At 54.3% G+C, this 18,145-nt stretch overlaps 1 protein-coding gene across 1 annotated transcript; it reads left to right on the plus strand.

Annotated features, from left to right (window-relative positions):
- The first annotated feature begins 7,948 nt into the window (after positions 1 to 7,948).
- LOC136990996 (olfactory receptor 52Z1P-like) lies at positions 7,949 to 10,838 on the plus strand. The gene is made up of 2 exons (XM_067289471.1): positions 7,949 to 8,868; positions 10,787 to 10,838. Exons 1-2 carry the CDS (start codon positions 7,949 to 7,951, stop codon positions 10,836 to 10,838), a joined length of 972 nt encoding a protein of 323 aa, XP_067145572.1.
- Positions 10,839 to 18,145: the final 7,307 nt, after the last annotated feature.

Genomic DNA, 18,145 nt, shown 5'->3' on the forward strand with positions numbered 1-18,145 from the left:
ATTCACTGCTCGGTCCAGGCCTTGGGGCTTGTGCTGCTTTGCACTTAGCTACTGATGTCCCCCCACCTGATTGAAGCTACAGACCTCCAACTAGACTCTGCACCGCTGAGCACAACCCTCAGAGCTCTGCCATTCAGCCACTTCTCAAGCCACCTCACTCTCCACTCATCTAGCCCACACTTCCTGAGCTTCCCTGTGGGGATCTTATGGGAGACAGTGTCGAAAGCCTTGCTGCAGTCAAGGTAGACAACATCCACTGCTCTCCCCTCATCTACCCAGCCAGCCATTCCATCCCAGAAGGCTATCAGCTTGGTTCAGCATGATTTCCCCTTGGTGAAGCCATGCTGACTACTCCTGATCACCTTCTTGTCCTCCACATGCTTTCAGATGGCCTCCACAATGAGCTGCTGCATCACCTTTCCAGGGATGGAGGTGAGGCTGACTGGCCTCTAGTTCCCTGGGTCCTCCTTCTTGCCCTTTTGGAAGACTGGGGTGACACTGGCTTTCCTCCAGTCTTCAGGCACCTCTCCTCTTCTCCATGACCTTGCCAAGATGAGGCAGAGTGGCCTAGCAATAACATGCGCCAGCTCCCTCAGCACTCCCGGGTGCATCCCATTGGGGCCCATAGATCTGTGCGTGTCAGGTTTGCCTAAATGATCTCTAACCCCATCCTCCTCAACCAAGGGAAAGTCTTCCTTTCTCCAGACCTTCTCTCTTGCCTCCAGGGTCTGGGATTCCTGAGGGCTGGCCTCAGCAGTAAAGACTGAAGCAAAGGTGGCATTCAGTAACTCTGCCTTCTCTGCATCCTTCGTCACCACGGCACCCACCCCATTCAGCAACCGGCCCACATTTTCCCTAGCCTTCCTCTTGCTACTGATGTATTTGAAGAAGCCCTTCTTGTTGTCCTTGACATCCCTTGCCACATTGCATTCCAAATGGGCCTTAGCCTTCCTCGTCGCATCCCTGCACACTCTGACAACATTCCTATATTCCTCCCAAGTGGCCTGTCCCCCTTTCCACATTCTGTATACTTCCTTCTTCTGGTTGAGTTTTGCCAGGAGCTCCTTGCTCATCCATGCAGCTCTCCTGCCCCCTTCGCTTGACTTCCTACTCATAGGGATGCACCACTCTTGAGCCTGGAGGAAGTGATGCTTCAATATTAACCAGCTCTCTTGGACTCCCCTTCCTTCTAGGGCCTGAATCCATGGGAGTCCTCCAAGGAGGTCCCTGGAGATGACAAAGTTTGCTCTCCTGAACTCCAGGGTTGCCATCCTACTTAGTGCCCTGCCTCCTCCTCGCAGCATCCTGAACTCCACCATCTCATGGTCACTGCAGCCAAGGCTGCCCCCGACCTTCACATCTCCAACCTATCCTTCTTTGTTTGTTACTACGAGGTCCAGCAGCACACCTCTCCTCCTTGGATCCTCCACCACCTGTGTCAAGAAGTTGTCACCAATGCTCTGCAGGAACCTCCGGGACTCTTTGAGCCTAGCTGTGCTGTCTCTCCAGCAGATATCAGGGTGCTTCAAGTCCCCCGTGAGAACCAGGGCCTGGGATTGTGAAGCTACTTCCAGTTGTCTGGAGAAGGCCTCAGCGACTTCCTCTTCCCGATCAGCTGGCCTGTAGTAAACACCCACAACACGGTCACCCATGCTAGCCTGCCCTTGAATCCTTACCCACAAGCTCTCCACTCACTCTTCATCCACCCCTAGGCACAGCTCCATACATTCCAGTTGCTCTGTCACACAAAGAGCAGCTCCACCACCCCACCTTCCTGGCCTGTCTTTCCTAAAAAGCACGTAGCCATCCATGACAGCACTCCAGTCATGTGAGCTATCCCACCAGGTCTCTGTAACTGCAATGAGATCATGGCCCTGCATCCACACACAGATCTCTAGTTCTTCCTGTTTATTCCCCATGCTGCGTGCACTGGTGTACAGGCATTTCAGAGAGGTGATCGAGCATGCAGGTTTCCCAGGAGGGATGCAAGAGGATCCTCCATAACCACATCCCACGCGCACTTCCCCAGCTGCATGCACCTGCTGGAGGCATCCCGACTTGAGTTGTGTTTTGCCAACTACCCTGTCACTATAACTCTCCTCTTCCCCCATCTTTCCTACTTTAAAGCCCTCCTGAACAGGTTGGCCAACCTCTTGGCAAAGACACGCGTGCCCTGCTTAGTGAGGCGGATCCCATCTCTCCCCAGCAGTTGTCCATCTTCAAACAGGATCCCATGGTCGTAGAAACCAAAACCCTGTTGCCAGCACCAGCGGCAAAACTGTTGTTAACTTGGAAAGTCTGTCTCCTCCTCCTCTCATCCATCCCCCTCACTGGCAGGATTGAGCAGAAGATGACCTGGCCTCCCAGACCCTGGACCACCATCCCCAGAGCTCCAGAATCCTCTTTGATGGTCTCCAGGTTGCCCTTGGTGTCATTAGTGCCCACACGGAAGAGCAGCAGAGGGGAATAGTCTGATGAGTGGACAAGCCCTGGCAGTCTTTCCATGACATCTCCCACACGAGCCCCTGGCAGGCAACAAACCTCTCTAGACAAGAGGTCAGGTCGGCAGATAGGTGCCTCCATCCCCTGCAGCAGGGAGTCCCCCACAACAATCACCCGCCACTTCTTCCGGGTGTTCCCGCAAGGCACAGGGTCTGTTGTGCCAGTTGCTTCCCTTGCAGCCATGCCCATCTCCTCCTCATCCTGGAGGGCACTAAACCTCTTCCTCAATTGCAAGTCCTCAGGAGGAGGAGGAGGAGGAGGAGCCTTCCTCCTCCTACAAGCAGTGACCAGCTTCCAGACACCTTCTACAGTGCTATGATGTACCATTTCACACAGCACAGAGCCCTCCGGCAACTCCACTGCTGTGGGGGCTTGGGACTCCTGGAGCTGTACAGTCTCCGAGAATACCCTGTCTAGCTCTTGTTCATCCTCTCGGATGCTACGCAGCCTCCTGACCTCCTCCGGTAACTCCCTTACCTGACAACACAACTCGTCAACAGCAGCACACCTCCTGCAGGAGAGCTGACTGCCAGCCCAGGCCTCCCAGACAGGCCCCAAGCACTCCCTGCAGCCTGAGACCTGCAGAGCTGCATCTGCTGTCAGAGGGTCTGTCTGGGTCCCAGCCGCTGACACAGCCAACGCAGCAACGCCAACAGCTGCTGGGGAATGTGCTCTGCAGCGTGTCATGACCACACTTGAGGAAGCATACACCCCAGGGAGCAGAAAGGAAGGTGCCTCCTTGCACCCTTCTGCACAAACTGCTGCAGCTGTGCACTGCCTCTGGGAGCTGAGCTCTGGGCCTGGCTCTTATATAGGCCCCTCCCTAGCACTGACTCAAGGCTGCTTGACCTGCCCTAATCAAGGGCCACCTGGATCAAAGGCCCCAACTCCCTCTGGTCAGGGGCAACCAACAGAGCTCGTTAGCAGCGGCTACACCTAGCTAGAGCTTCTCCCAGGAGAAGTTGAGACCTCCTGCAGTTGTCCTGGCCTAGTTTCCCCTTTCCTGTTTGCAGCAATCACCTTCTAGTTCCTCAGGGGTCCTCGGAAATCCCACAACTTCCAAGAAGGTCCTGAAATTCTAGTCAGAGCCTAAACATTGCCGTGCAAACTGCTGCCTCTGTTCGCTGCCTCTGGGAGCTGCGCTCTCAGCCAGCTCGCTGGAGATAGTGTCCAGCAGGTCACTTATGAAGCCCACGGCCGCACCTCCAGCAAGGTGAGGCCGGTCGGCTTTTCCAGTCTGGCAGCAAAGGTGCAGCAGAGCGTTGCTCAGGTCTTGGTGATCTTCCCCGTTGCCAGCTGGGGCAAAGTCCTGAGGCGCAGAGGCTGCAGGAGCCAAAAGTGGAGGCCCCTCACTAACCAGGCTCTTCTCCATCCTGGCGTGTGCTGGGGACACTTGGAACAGCTCCAGCTCCCATTTGCTCCCTTCTTCTGAGCTGCCATGGACGAAAGCCCTCCCTTTTCCAAGAGGTTTCCTGTGCTGGCGGTGTCCGGGCCCTCTTCCTCAGGGCTTTCTGTTCCCCTTTGCAGCGTCTGGCCTGCCTTGTCACTCTTTCTTCTTCCTTTGGCCGGGTCAGGCTGCCTAGTGGTGCCCCCACCCTTTTTCTTGTTGGCGGCTGGGGCCTTCCCCCCAGGGGCGTGAGGTGGCTCTCTTGTGCCTCAGGCTTTTCCTTGCACTAGAAACCAGCTGTGAGCCCTCCTCTTTTGCTGGTGTTTCCAACATGTCGAGGACAACCTTGGAAAAGTGTCCAAAGAGGATTTTGTCAATGTCCGGAGTGGCGTTTTGAACATGTGGCTTCACGATTTCCAAAGCTCTTTTGCAAAGTGGGCTGGCCCTTCTGGACAGGCTGGCAATAGACCTCCAAGGCCAGCAGGGCCCATGGCAGGAAGACCTTGAAAACCAGGGAGGCCACTGCCGGTCTGTGCTTGGGACGAATTCATGTACGAGGACAGCGCCCCGTAATGCTTTAGGACGAGCATTTTGCCTTGGTGTCTTCCGATAGGAGAGACTTCCATGACCGGAGATGCACTTTCAGCAGCAGCTGTTTTTTCCCTCGTTTGCCTTTTGCAGCAGCGATCTTCTCCATTTTGTGGAGTCTGTCCTCGTCAGGATTCAGGTCTTGATGTTCTTCAGTGTCCGATGCCCCAACACGTGTGGATCTCGGCTGGAGTGAGGATGAGGTGTCTCTGCGGGACGCTCCAGCGGGCAGAGGCGGGGGTCTGCTCAGACCCCAACAGCGGTCCAGCGATGGAGGCAGCACCACGGTGCCCCAGCACCATGGCGAGTGCTGGGGGCAGCGCCCGGCCTCTGTCCCTGCTGACCGAACTCCCCAGGTGCCACCTGCCCATTGCTCTGCCCATGCCCTGGACACTGGGTTGTGGCCAGGCAATGCCCGTGTGTTAGGTGGTCCCTGTGGTGCCATCATGTCCCGGCCTGAGTGCAGGGATTGGTGCTTGGACCTAGGGCCTGGTGTCTAGAGGGTGCCAGGAAAAGGCACGCAGTCCCTGCATGGGGATGGGCTGCTGGACGTCATGCATGCTCCTCTGTGGCAGGTCTGATAGTGGTGCGCAAGGTGTGCAGAACCTTCCGTCCAGCTCCAGAGAAGTCTCTTTCTGTGCTTGTGTGAGCCAGATGTTCTATCTCAATTTCACTGTCATGACCAAAAGGCCATCCCGCGCTCCACATGCTGGCGCATTTTGCTGTCTTTGCTCACTGCTTTGGCTGCGGCAACCCTTGCCATGTCCACGTCTTGGTGGCCAAACCCCACTGTTGGCACACATCCTCCATGCTCATCCCCATCAGCCCTGGGGAGATCCTGGAGCAGTGACTGGTTCTGCTATGTGGAAAATGGGGCTGAGCAGCAGCTGGGCTCTCCCCCAGGCAGGGAGCTCACGCTTCAGAAATGAGCAGGTGGGAACTCAACAGCCTCCAGAAATGGGCTGAGGAAGTTTTAAGGAGGGAATGCCTGTTTATGCGACTTCTGGGTAGCTGTCGCCCTTTGTCTGCATCTGGCAAATGAGAAGGGCTTTCAAATTTACTGAGAGTCATGTACGTGTAATTCTGTGTAATTCTTTGCCATTTCGGAATGCCATGAGAATATTTGCTGTAATTACTTTATTCAGCACAACCTGAGATAGCATTTCACATGCTGGCTGATTGCCACACCACTTTCTCTATGGATTTTCTCATAGGCATCCTCATCTGACTGTGGTGGTTAGTAGAGACATTTCTACAGCCCCTCAGCACAGCTGGGTGCAGACTTCATGCCAAAAGTGTCTTCTGTGTGCATGGGGTTCACCCTCTCTCGCTCCCAGACACCCACGTACACACCTTCTGCCTCTGCAAGGGTGGAGAGGAGCAATGTATGAAGGCAGAAGCAACGCAGGAGGCAAATCACACCTTTGTTGTGTGCCCCAGTTTCCCCTCTGCAAAGCCAAATGAGAGACAGCAAGGCTAAAGGTGCTGCAGAGCTCCAGCATGAACTGTGAGATCCTCACGGGAGTTTCACTGCATACTGATGTGAATGTGTCCTGTCAGGCCGGGTTGCTGAGCATCGGACTAGCTCCATGTGGGGGGCACCTGCTTGGCGTGCCCTTTGAAACAAGCTTTATTCCTTTCTTCCAGAAACTGGACTGAAAGGTGTCCGTCAGAAAACTGCTGAGCCTCCAGGTGCAAGGGCAAGAGGCAGCTGGGGGAACAGAAGAGTCTTTCCTCCACTCAATGTGTGCATGCATCAATGAGAGCTGCACCAGTTACAGTGAAGCTCTCGATGGTGCTGAGGCCACAGGTGAGAAGATCTGCTTCCCCATCAGGAAAGTCTTTCAGTACTTGAGACTCTCACAGCTGAACTCTGCCAAGTATATGTGATAAGAAGACGACGCTAGTTAGGACTGATTAGTGGTAATGCATCCTTGGAGGTGCACACTGTTAACTGAGGCGTGTTGACAGGCACTACACCCATGCTGCACAATAGCAGGTGGCGTGCGACTTGTAAGAAGTTCCTAGGGTTTGCACATCCGCTTTGATTCGGACTCCTGCAGGATGGGCTGTGTCAGGCATCTGTGTGATGGCTGGGCAAGGCCCAGGTATTCACTCCAAGGCAGACAGCTATAGCTGATGTGAGGAAAGCAATCATAAGTGTTGTGTCTTTTCTTCCACGCTTTGTGTGGCTCACTACATTCTGCAAGCTGCTGCTTGATGCTGCCTTTCCTCTGCATGGGAAGGAGTTACCATTCCAGAATTATCATTTATACTTTCTACTAGCTTTCTCCTCTTCACACTCCCTCCTGCTCACCTGGGCAGATGGATTTGCTTCCTGCGCCTCTACTGCTCATTTTCAGACTTACATTTCATCACCTGCATCTGGACGCCTCAGAGCAGACCAGAGAGCTGCAGCTCCCTGTTGGCCCTAAGCATCCTTCTGGGACTTGCAGCAAGAGAGCATAAATACGCTGAGGTCTGAGACAGCAGCACTGCAAATGCTCCACCAAGATCACTGCCTGCAGCTCCTCCTCGCCACTTAAGGCCAGACCTGGTGAGTCACCGTGTGCAGTCCTCAGTGCTGGGGCTGCTTTTTGTTGCTGTGGCTCAGCAATCTCTGAGCCGTCTTCTGCAAAAGGCGAGGGCTGCGAAGCCGCAAGGCAATGGGGCACTGCTGCTCTGTGTAGCAGAGTAAGGGACGAGCGTTTGGGTGTGATGGGGTAGGCAGATGTGGCAGCAGGGTGGAGAGCGCACAGAGCATGGTCATCACAGCCAGGGCTGTGCTGCAGAAGCCCGTTGTGCAGCTCCCAGCTCGGCAGCCCAGCCTTGCCCTCGCGAGCGGCAGGAGCTGCCATGTTTCGCCAGCCTGGCTCGAACGGGGGAACGACCTCTGCTCTGTGGGCGTGGGGTGGCCTGCACCCAGAAGCAGCCTCTGCCTAGGGCTGAATGTAAATCGCCCCTTTCAATTTGTGTTTGCTGCCTTGACCTTCTTTTGCTGCACTGGTGAGCGTCCACCTTGCTAGCTGGGCTTTCTCTGAATTTCCTCCCACTTTTCCTCTTGCCTAATCCAAGCACATGTTGCTGCGTCTCTTCCCTTCCCAGAGCACTGGGCTTCACATGGAGCCCAGCCGCGTCTGCTGTTACCTCGGCCTTAGGTTTTTTGTTTTTCTCCCCACAAACCAGTGACTAGTTCAGCAGCTTTCAGCTTCCTCATGCCTCCTCAAAATGCGGACCGAGGGGCAGAAAAGTTGCCATGCGATCTCAGTGCAGGGTGCAGCTCTGCACACTCTCTCCTCATGTTTTGTAGCGTGACGGAGTTTCTGATATGAATGCTAAAACTTGCATTGACTTCATTGGACGCCGGATTTCCCCAGCTGGCAATGCTGCTGAGCTCTGCTGGCATTTATGCTTTCTCTTGTGCTGTCCTTTATTTTTCAGGTGTTTCTAAGTAGAAGACCAAAGACCCCTATGGCAGACGTCAATCACACAGCCTTCCGGCCAGGAACATTCCTCCTTGTTGGCATCCCAGGCCTGGAGAAGTTTCACCTCTGGATTTCTCTCCCCTTCTTCTCCATGTATATTTTTGCCCTTCTAGGCAACTTAGTCTTGCTATTTACCATAGTGAGAGAACAAAGCCTCCACAAGCCTATGTACCTTTTCCTTTCTGCATTAACTGTAGCAGACTTGCTCTTATCTACCACTACAGTGCCCAGGATGTTAGCTATTTTCTGGTTCAGAGTGGGGGACATTTCTTTTGGTGCATGCATTGCTCAGGTGTTTCTCGTTCATTTTGTTTTTGCTGCAGAGTCAGGAATTCTGGTGGCCATGGCCTTTGATCGGTATGTTGCCATCTGCAACCCCCTGAGATATGTGACTTTATTGACCCACTCAGTCATATGGAGAATAGAGCTGGCAGCTGTTGTCAGAAGCTTCTGCATTGTCCTCCCATTTGTTTTTCTGCTTCAAAGGCTGTCTTACTGCGAAAACCGCATTATCCCTCATTCGTACTGCGAGCACATGGGTGTAGCCAGACTGGCCTGCACAAGTATAAAAGTCAATGTTGTGTATGGTTTAACAGTTGTCCTGCTGTCGGCAGGGATAGATGTAGTGTTCATTGCTGTGTCTTATGGACTGATTCTCAGGGCTGTCTTCCAGCTGCCCTCCGCAGGTGCCCGTCGCAAGGCTATGAGCACCTGCGGCTCCCACCTCTGCATCATCTTCCTGTTCTACACGCCAGCGTTCTTCTCCTTTTTCACGCACCGCTTTGGTGGCCACAGCATCCCGCGCCACGTCCACATCCTGCTGGCCTGTCTCTACGTAGTGGTTCCCCCCATGCTAAATCCCGTCATTTATGGAGTGAACAACAAGCAGATTTGTGAGACAGTAATGTCCATGTTGTCTTGGATGGGAAGCCGGAGAAACTGAGTTGTTTAATGGGGCTGGTGTTTCTTTGCCTTGCTCAGAGCTTGTGCATTAGTTCGAGGCAGAGAGATGCTGCTCCTGCAAAAGGGTTTGGAGGCAAAGCTTGGGTCCAGCATTTCTGAGGGTCTCCATGTCTCCAGGCCTGTGACCTGCTTTTACCCAGGGAAGTGTTGGACCATCTATGCCCTGGTAAGACACTGGTGCCTGGAAGCACTGCCTGCTGCAGGTGTGCTCTGCTGCCATCAGTAGCGCTGGGATGTTGCCTGGGCTTGGAAAGCTGCTGCCTGGGCAGTCTTGGCAGCACAGTGCACATCTCCAGAGCACGCTGTCTCCAACTGCAGGGAAAGCGAGTTAGAGGTGGGAATTGCAGCTCATCCAGACGGACTTGGCCAAAAGCTGTCACGCTAGACGGGGGCTGAGCTTACAGTGAACGATGCGCCCAGGGTTCCCAGTTCAGAGCGTGGACGTGACAGCCAGCAGCACTGTGGAGAGGAGAAGCAGTTAGAAGGACACCAGAACACGACCTCCTCATTGCTGAGGGATGTTTTTGCCACCCTAGAATTAGTTTGTGCAATGACAGTGGAATAGAGGCTGCTACAAAGAACTGTGGCAAGAATATTTTTCCTGATGGAATGGACTCACAACTCGGTATTGCCAGAGATCCTAATAAAGAACAAGGACAATCATTCTGTCCAGAGTTTGTGTAGTCAATGTGCCCTGGTCAGAGACTTCAGCTGCTGGTATCATCGGGGCTGGTAAATTGTTGTTGCCTTTAAAGGTGTTGCTGCCTGCATGCTTTTATTAAACAGCAGCTTTGCTGAGGGGTAGCTGATCAGTGATGCTGCTGCTGTTAATGGCAAGGACATCCCATCTTGGGACAGTTATTTTGTCATTCTTCTCTTAAAGGCTTTGTATTTATTGGTTGGGAAAGACATTTGTGTTCTAAGGAACTGAAGCCTATTCTTGATTTAATGCACCATAAAGCAGCATAGGTGATTGCTGTCGCCACCCCTTGTTTTCGTGCAGGCTCTAGCGTGCTGCCGCGCCGGTGGCACAAGGGCCCGTGTGCCGGTTACAGGGGCGGTGCCTTCCTGGGGTGCTGCATTGCCCACCAACATTTTCACTCTCCCTGCTGTTGTCAGCCGTGGGGCTCGGGTAGCGCAAGCTGGCGGGGGCCAGTCGGCAGTGCCAGGGCTGCTCCTTGCAAACGTCTGATTTTTGTGAGCACTTAGAGCTGAGCAGCTGTACTGCAGTTCCCCCTTTCATGCGTTTTGTGCAGGGCAGGACACATTCACTGCTCGGTCCAGGCCTTGGGGCTTGTGCTGCTTTGCACTTAGCTGCTTTCAGCCCGTGAGTTTGTAGGTCGGGCTTCTGCTTCCGAAGTGGGTGATCTGTTAGGAGCCTTTCCGAGCGCTGCTCTTAAATAACTCCCAGGTCATTTTTGCCCTACTTGTCTGGCATGGTGTTAGATGAGTATTCTTCACTGTGAACATTACGTGCTGCCTGTGGTGATCCTGGTTTTCACAGTGCATTTCACAGAATCACAGAGTGGTTGAGGTTGGAAGGGACCTCTGCAGATCATCTAGTCCAATGCCCATGCTCAAGCAGGGTCTCCTAGAACACATTGTACAGGATGGTGTCCAGGTGGGTTTTGAAAATCTTCAGAGAAGGAGACTCCACAGCCTCTCTGGGCAACCTGGTCCAGTGCTCTGTCACCCTCACAGTGAAGAAGTTTTTTCTCATGTTCACATGAAACTTCCTGAGTTTCAGTTTGTGCCCATTGCCTTACATCCTGTTGCTGGGCACCACTGAAAAGAGTCTGGCTCCATCCTCTTGACACCCTCCCTGAAGATACTTGTACACATTGATAAGATCCTGTCTCAGTCTTCTCTTCTCCAGGCTAAACAGGCCCAGCTCTCTCAGTTTATCCTCATAAGAGTGATGCTCCAGTCCCCTAATCATCTTTGTAGCACTACGCTGGACTTGCTCCAGTAGTGCCACATCCCTCTTGCACTGCGGAGCCCAGAACTGCACACACTACTCCAGATGTGGCCTCAGCAGGGCCTTGGAAAGGGACAGGATCACCTCCCTTGACCTGCTGGCAACACCCTTCCTGATGCACCCCAGGAGACCATTGGCCTTCTTGGCCACAAGGCCACATTGCTGCCTCATGCTTAACTGGGTGTCCACCAGCACTCCCAGGGCCTTCTCCACAGAGCTGCTTTCCAGCAGGTCAACCCCCAACCTCTACTGCTGCATGGGGTTATTCCTGCCCAGGTGCAGGACCCTGCACTTGCCTTTGTTGAAGTTCAGCAGGTTCCTCTCTGCCCACCTCTCCAGCCTCTCCACGTCTCTCTGAATGGCAGCACAGTCCTCTGGGGTATCAGCCACTCCTCCCACTTTGGTATCATCAGCAAACTTGCTGAGGGTGCACTCTGTCCCTTCCTCCAGGTCATTGATGAAGAAGTTGAACAAGACTGGACCCAGTCCTGACCCCTGGGGGACACTGCTAGCTACAGGCCTCCAACTAGACTCTGCACCACTGAGCACAACCCTCTGAGCTCTGCCATTCAGTCACTTCTCAAGCCACCTCACTCTCCACTCATCTAGCCCACACTTCCTGAGCTTCCCTGTGGGGATCTTATGGGAGACAGTGTCGAAAGCCTTGCTGCAGTCAAGGTAGACAACATCCACTGCTCTCCGCTCATCTACCCAGCCAGCCATTCCATCCCAGAAGGCTATCAGCTTGGTTCAGCATGATTTCCCCTTGGTGAAGCCATGCTGACTACTCCTGATCACCTTCTTTTCCTCCACATGCTTGGAGATGGCTTCCACGATGAGCTGCTGCATCACCTTTCCAGGGATGGAGGTGACACTGACTGGCCTCTAGTTTCCCAGGTCCTCCTTCTTGCCCTTTTGGAAGACTGGGGTGACATAGGCTTTTCTCCAGTCACCTCACCCCTTCTCCATGACCTTGCCAAGATGAGGCAGAGTGGCCTAGCAATAACATTCACCAGCTCCCTCAGCACTCCTGGGTGCATCCCATCGGGGCCCATGGATTTGTGGGTGTCAAGTTTGCCTAAATGATCTCTAACCCCATCCTCCTCAACCAAGGGAAAGTCTTCCTTTCTCCAGACTTTCTCTCTTGCTTCCAGGAACTGGGACTGTGAAGATGTCCTTGAAACCATGGTGTTGCCAGCACATGGCTGTGCCAGTGCTGCCGCTGCCCATCTCAGCGTCCCTCCCATCTCAGCCGACAGCGCCATTCCTGAGCCGGTGTCTCGGTGGCTGTTGTCCCGCTGTGCAGTGTTGTCTTTCTGCCAGCCCCAGCGTCCCCTTGCCTGGCCGCTGCTGGGGCCTCTGGCGCCACGTGGGGACGCTGGAGCTGGTGCTTTGTGGGGCAATGTCTGGGGAGCTCGTGTGCCTGGGTGGGCAGCTGCTCTCTCCACTAACAGGTCAGAGCGGCTTCCCCACCCAACACGCCTGGCTGAGCTGCTCCCTGGCGGCCGCCACACGGCAAAGCCCTGCTGCAGGGCCAGGAGGGAGCTGCTGCTGCTCTCTGGGGATCCACACGGCCTGTCCTCACCTTCTCCCTAGACTTCATGTGCCCAAGAGTTCCCAGGTCACGGCCACCCGCTGCATTTCCCCTGCGTGGCCCCGGGGCAGGAGGTGCCTGCCCCCCATGGGCTGCAGGGCAGGGGAGAGAGGGGGCCTCCCCGCGGCTTTGGGAGCCACTTCTGCAAGTCAGAGAGGGCTTTGCTGGTGAGGGAGGGGATGCTGCCTGTGCTGCTGCTCCGGAGAGGACTTGGGCCTTGCAAAAAGAGCCGAGTTGCTCTTGCCAGCAAGATGCAGAGAAAGTGCGGGAGGCCTGGAGAGCCCGCAGGAATGAGCTCATGGCGATGCCCCTTTGCACTTTCTGGGAGAACCAGGGCAATGCAAAGGTGAAATTTGATTGCTTGTTAGACCCTGCCCCTTTCATCAGACCCCTTTCAGCGGGCCTCTGCCTGCATGTCGGAGGATCATGTAGTGCCAGAGGAGCACCGAGAAGCACCAGACAGGCCACCTGGAGAGAGAACGATGCTGAGCCCCATGGCTCCCCCTGTAACTTAGTGTTGAAAATAGAGAGTCATCAGACAGAGTTTCAGCTTTGCTGCCTGCAGTGTCCATGGGAAAACCATGAGTGTGTGTGTGTGTGTTTGCATGTGCCTGTGTGTGGGGATGGTTAAAGCACACAGGTGCACACAGAGGCCTTCATTGGGTTGTAAGGTCCATTTATTTCTTTTTTGCTCTGGCTTATCAGTCAGGCCCCAGCGTGACGTCCAGCTGGCTGGAGATAGTGACCAGTGGGTCACTCGTGAGGCCCACGGCTGCACCGCCAGCAAGTTGGGGCCTGTCGGCTTTTCCAGTCTGGCAGCAAAGGTGCAGCAGAGTGTTGCTCGGGTCTTGGTGATCTTCCCCGTTGCCAGCTGGGGCAAAGTCCTGAGGCGCAGAGGCTGCAGGAGCCAAAAGTGGAGGCCCCTCACTAACCAGGCTCTTCTCCATCCTGGTGTGTGCTGGGGACACTTGGAACAGCTCCAGCTCCCATTTGCTCCCTTCTTCTGAGCTGCCATGGACGAAAGCCCTCCCTTTTCCAAGAGGTTTCCTGTGCTGGCGGTGTCCGGGCCCTCTTCCTCAGGGCTTTCTGTTCCCCTTTGCAGCGTCCGGCCTGCCTTGTCACTCTTTCTTCTTCCTTTGGCCGGGTCAGGCTGCCTAGTGGTGCCCCCACCCTTTTTCTTGTTGGCGGCTGGGGCCTTCCCCCCGGGGGTGTGAGGTGGCTCTCTTGTGCCTCAGGCTTTTCCTTGCACTAGAAACCAGCCGCGAGCCCTCCTCTTTTGCCGGTGTTTCCAACATGTTGAGGACAACCTTGGAAAAGTGTCCAAAGAGGATTTTGTCAATGTCCGGAGTGGCGTTCTGAAAGTGTGGCTTCACGATTTCCAAAGCCCTTTTGCAAAGTGGGCTGGCCCTTCTGGACAGGCTGGCAGTAGACATTCAGGGCTGCTCTTGCCACCCCTCTTTCCTCCCCGACAGCCCCTGCTTGTTGCCCAGGCAGGGAGCTCTTCCACCCACATGTGGGGCCAACACACGCAGGGAAGGAAAGGAGCAAGCAGAGGCCAGAAGGGCCTCGTCCCACGTCCTCCACCCTTTGCCCGGGAGCAAGAGAGGCCAGCGTCAACTGCACAGCCAGGCTGCTGGTCTCGGGGTTGGGCAGGGCCGTGAGCTGAAGGGTGCAGGGGACAGAGCCCAGCTCGTGCCGGGGCCCCCAGGTGGTGGGCAAGGCCCAGGACGGGGACGGCCACCGCCTCTTTCTCCTCTATTCTGCCAGTGAGGGGGATGGATGGGAGGAGGAGGAGGAGACAGACTTTCCAAGTTAACAACGGTTTCGCCGCTGGTGTTGGCAACAGTTTCTATAATCATGGGACCCTGCTTGAAGAGTGACAACTGCTGGGGAGAGATGGGATCCACCTCACTAAGCGGCGCACGCGTGTTTTTGCCAAGAGGTTGGTCAACCTGTTCAGGAGGGCTTTAAAGTAGGAAAGATGGGGGAAGAGGAGAGTTATAGTGACAGGGTAGTTGGCAAAACACGGCTCAAGTCAGGATGCCTCCAGCAGGTGCATGCAGCCAGGGAAGTGTGCATGGGATGTGGCTATGGAGGATCCTCTTGCATCCCTCCTGGGAAACCTGCATGCTCGATCACCTCTCTGAAATGCCTGTACACCAGTGCACGCAGCATGGGGAATAAACAGGAAGAACTAGAGATCTGTGTGCGGTTGCAGGGCCATGATCTCATTGCGGCTACAGAGACCTGGTGGGATAGCTCACATGACTGGAGTGCTGTCATGGATGGCTACGTGCTTTTTAGGAAAGACAGGCCAGGAAGGTGAGGTGGAGGAATTGCTCTCTGTGTGAGAGAGCAACTGGAATGTATGGAGCTGTGCCTAGGGGTGGATGAAGAGCGAGTGGAGAGCTTGTGGGTAAGGATTCAAGGGCAGGCTAGCATGGGTGACCGTGTTGTGGGTGTTTACTACAGGCCAGCTGATCGGGAAGAGGAAGTCTCTGAGACCTTCTCCAGACAACTGGAAGTAGCCTCACGATCCCAGGCCCTGCTTCTCACGGGGGACTTGAAGCACCCTGATATCTGCTGGAGAGACAGCACAGCTAGGCTCAAAGAGTCCCGGAGGTTCCTGCAGAGCATTGGTGACAACTTCTTGACACAGGTGTTGGAGGAGCCAAGGAGGAGAGGTGTGCTGCTGGACCTCGTAGTAACAAACAAAGAAGGAGTGGTTGGAGATGTGAAGGTCGGGGGCAGCCTTGGCTGCAGTGACCATGAGATGGTGGAGTTCAGGATGCTGCGAGGAGGAGGCAGGGCACTAAGTAGGATGGCAACCCTGGAGTTCAGGAGAGCAAACTTTGGCGTCTTCAGGTTCCTCCTTGGAGGACTCCCATGGATTCAAGCCCTAGAAGGAAGGGGGTGCAAGAGAGCTGGTTAATATTCAAACATCACTTCCTCCAGGCTCAAGAGCGGTGCATCCCTTGGAGTAGCAAGACAAGCAAAGGGGGCAGGAGAGCTGCATGGATGAGCAAGGAGCTCCTGGTAAAACTCAACCAGAAGGAGGATGTATACAGAATGTGGAAAGGGGGACAGGCCACTTGGGAGGAATAGAGGAACATTGTCAGAGTTTGCAGGGATGCGACGAGGAAGGCTAAGGTCCATTTGGAGTTAAATCTGGTGAGAGAGGTCAAGGACAACAAGGGCTTCTTCAAATATCTCGGTAGGAAAAGGTAGCCGAGGGAAAATGTGGGCTGGTTGCTGAATGGGGTGGGTGCCCTGGTGACGAAGGATGCAGAGAAGGCAGAGTTACTGAATGCTGCCTTTGCCTCAGTCTTTACTGCTGAGGCCAGCCCTCAGGATCCCAGACCCTGGAGGCAAGAGAGAAAGTCTGGAGAAAGGAAGACTTTCCCTTGGTTGAGGAGGATGGGGTTAGAGATCATTTAGGCAAACCTGACAAATCCATGGGCCCCGATGGGATGCACCCAGGAGTGCTGAGGGAGCTGGTGCATGTTATTGCTAGGCCACTCTGCCTCATCTTGGCAAGGTCATGGAGAAGAGGAGCGGTGCCTGAAGACTGGAGGAAAGCCAGTGTCACCCCATGTCGCGGGACGACTGACTGTCTTGCAGTCCCAGACCGGGTGGGTTCGTGTGGCACGAGGGAGGGGAGGAGGGGGAGAGGAGATTTACTGCATGACTCCACAACTTGTTTCAAAGAGCAAAATTTACTACAGAAGCTGCAATAGTACAAAGCAAGAATTCTTGTTAACAGGAACTTAGCTCAACTACAATACTTATTTCTAATTACACTAAAAGTTGTGTTAACAGTAACCACTTAGTAAACAGAAAAGGATAGCTAATTTATACTAACTGTAAATACCCAAATGAATGAACTAGGCAAACCAATTCCGATTGGTCTTACCCACGCGTTGCCTCAGCGGCCAACGTACACTCAATCCCAGGGAAGTAACTGCAGGAGGGCGTCCCCGTCCCGAGGGGTTCCGCAAGTTGGCAGACCCGCTGTCACCCACAAACAGCCAAAGACGGCCTCCGGGGCCAACCTGTTTATACCGCTGAGGGGAAGGTGGAGGTGGAGTTGCTAGGCCAGTTACAATTCTCTTCACGCAGGCGCAGTCCCTGGCTCTTGGCTGCTGCAGGGTTCAACTCTCCTCCATCGTTGTTATGACCATCGCACCCACAGTCATGGGTTGGGGGGGGGGTGGTGGCCGAACACCCCCAATGGTAGGCTAGCTGCCTCGCGCACTCTTCAGCACTGAAGGGAGGAGTTTGAGTGACTGCGGACGACTGCTTTACTCTTGCAGTGGGGGGTCCCAAGGAGGGATCCCATAGCTGGGCTAAGAAGGAGGTAATTCCAGTCCGCAATGGGGTCCCAGCCATGAAAGCAGGTGTTATCTCTCAGGGTCCTGATGAGGAGGAGACAGTCCTGACCACAGCAATTAACACTGCCCCAGCAGTGAGAGGAGGCTTTTGTTTCTCAAGGTCCAGGTAGAGATAGTCCAGGCCACAATTAACACTGCCCCAGCAGTGAGAGGACGCTTTTGTTTCTCAAGGTCCAGGGGCCCAAGCAGGCCTTACCTCAAAGTGTTGACATCCTCCCTTTTGGAGTGTAAAACACAGGAATCCAGGCTACTTGTAACTGGCACCAAATGTGTATGGGGGGGGGGAGCTGGGATCATCCCCCCACGCCACAGTCTTCCAAAAGGGCAAGAAGGAGGACCTGGGAAACTAGAGGCCAGTCAGCCTCACCTCCATCCCTGGAAAGGTGATTCAGCAGCTCATCGTGGAGGCCATCTCTAAGTATGTGGAGGACAAGGTGGTGATCAGGAGTAGTCAGCATAGAATCACCAAAGGAAAATCATGCTGAACCAAGCTGATAGCCTTCTGGGTTGGAATGGCTGGCTGGGTAGATGAGGGGAGAGCAGTGGATGTTGTCTACCTTGACTGCAGCAAGGCTTTTCGAACACAGGAATTTCCATCTGAACATGAGGAAAAACTTCTTCACTGTGAGGGTGACAGAGCACTTGACCAGGTTGTCCAGAGAGGCTGTGGAGTCTCCTTCTCTGGAGATATTCAAAACCCGCCTGGACATGTTCCTGTGCAACGTGCTCTAGGTAACCCTGCTTGAGCAGGGGGGTTGAACTAGATGATGTCCAGAGGTCCCTTCCAACCTCAACCATTCTGTGATTCTGTGAAAGTGGTGGTAAGGTGTGCAGAACCTTCTGTCCAGCTCCAGAGAAGTCTCTTTCTGTGCTCACTGCTTTGGCTGTGGCAACCCTTGCCATGTCCACGTCTTGGTGGCCAAACCCCACTGTTGGCACCCGTCCTCCATGCTCATCCCCATCAGCCATGGGGAGATCCCAGAGCGGTGACTGGTTCTGCCATGTGGAAAATGGGGCTGAGAAGTAGCTGGGCTCTCCCCCAGGCAGGGAGCTCATGCTTCACAAATGAGCAACCTCCAGAAAAGGGCTGCGGAAGTTTTAAGGAGGGAATGCCTGTTTATGCGACTTCTGGGTAGCTGTTGCCCTTTGTCTGCACCTGGCAAATGAGAAGGGCTTTCAGATTTACTGTGAGTCATGTACGTGGAATTTTATGTAAAACTTTTCAATTTTGGTATGCTATGAAAATATTTGCTGTAG

Source organism: Apteryx mantelli, chromosome 1 (assembly GCF_036417845.1).
Source record: "Apteryx mantelli isolate bAptMan1 chromosome 1, bAptMan1.hap1, whole genome shotgun sequence".
Taxonomy (NCBI): domain Eukaryota; kingdom Metazoa; phylum Chordata; class Aves; order Apterygiformes; family Apterygidae; genus Apteryx; species Apteryx mantelli.

What these genes read in the sequence shown, in the direction of transcription:
- LOC136990996 (XM_067289471.1), top strand. Translation starts at nt 7,949, where the DNA reads ATGGCAGACGTCAATCACACAGCCTTCCGGCCAGGAACATTCCTCCTT. An exon ending in CAGATTTGTGAGACAGTAAT is followed by an intron (nt 8,869 to 10,786) that starts GTCCATGTTGTC and finishes ATCCTGTCTCAG; the next exon opens with TCTTCTCTTCTCCAGGCTAA.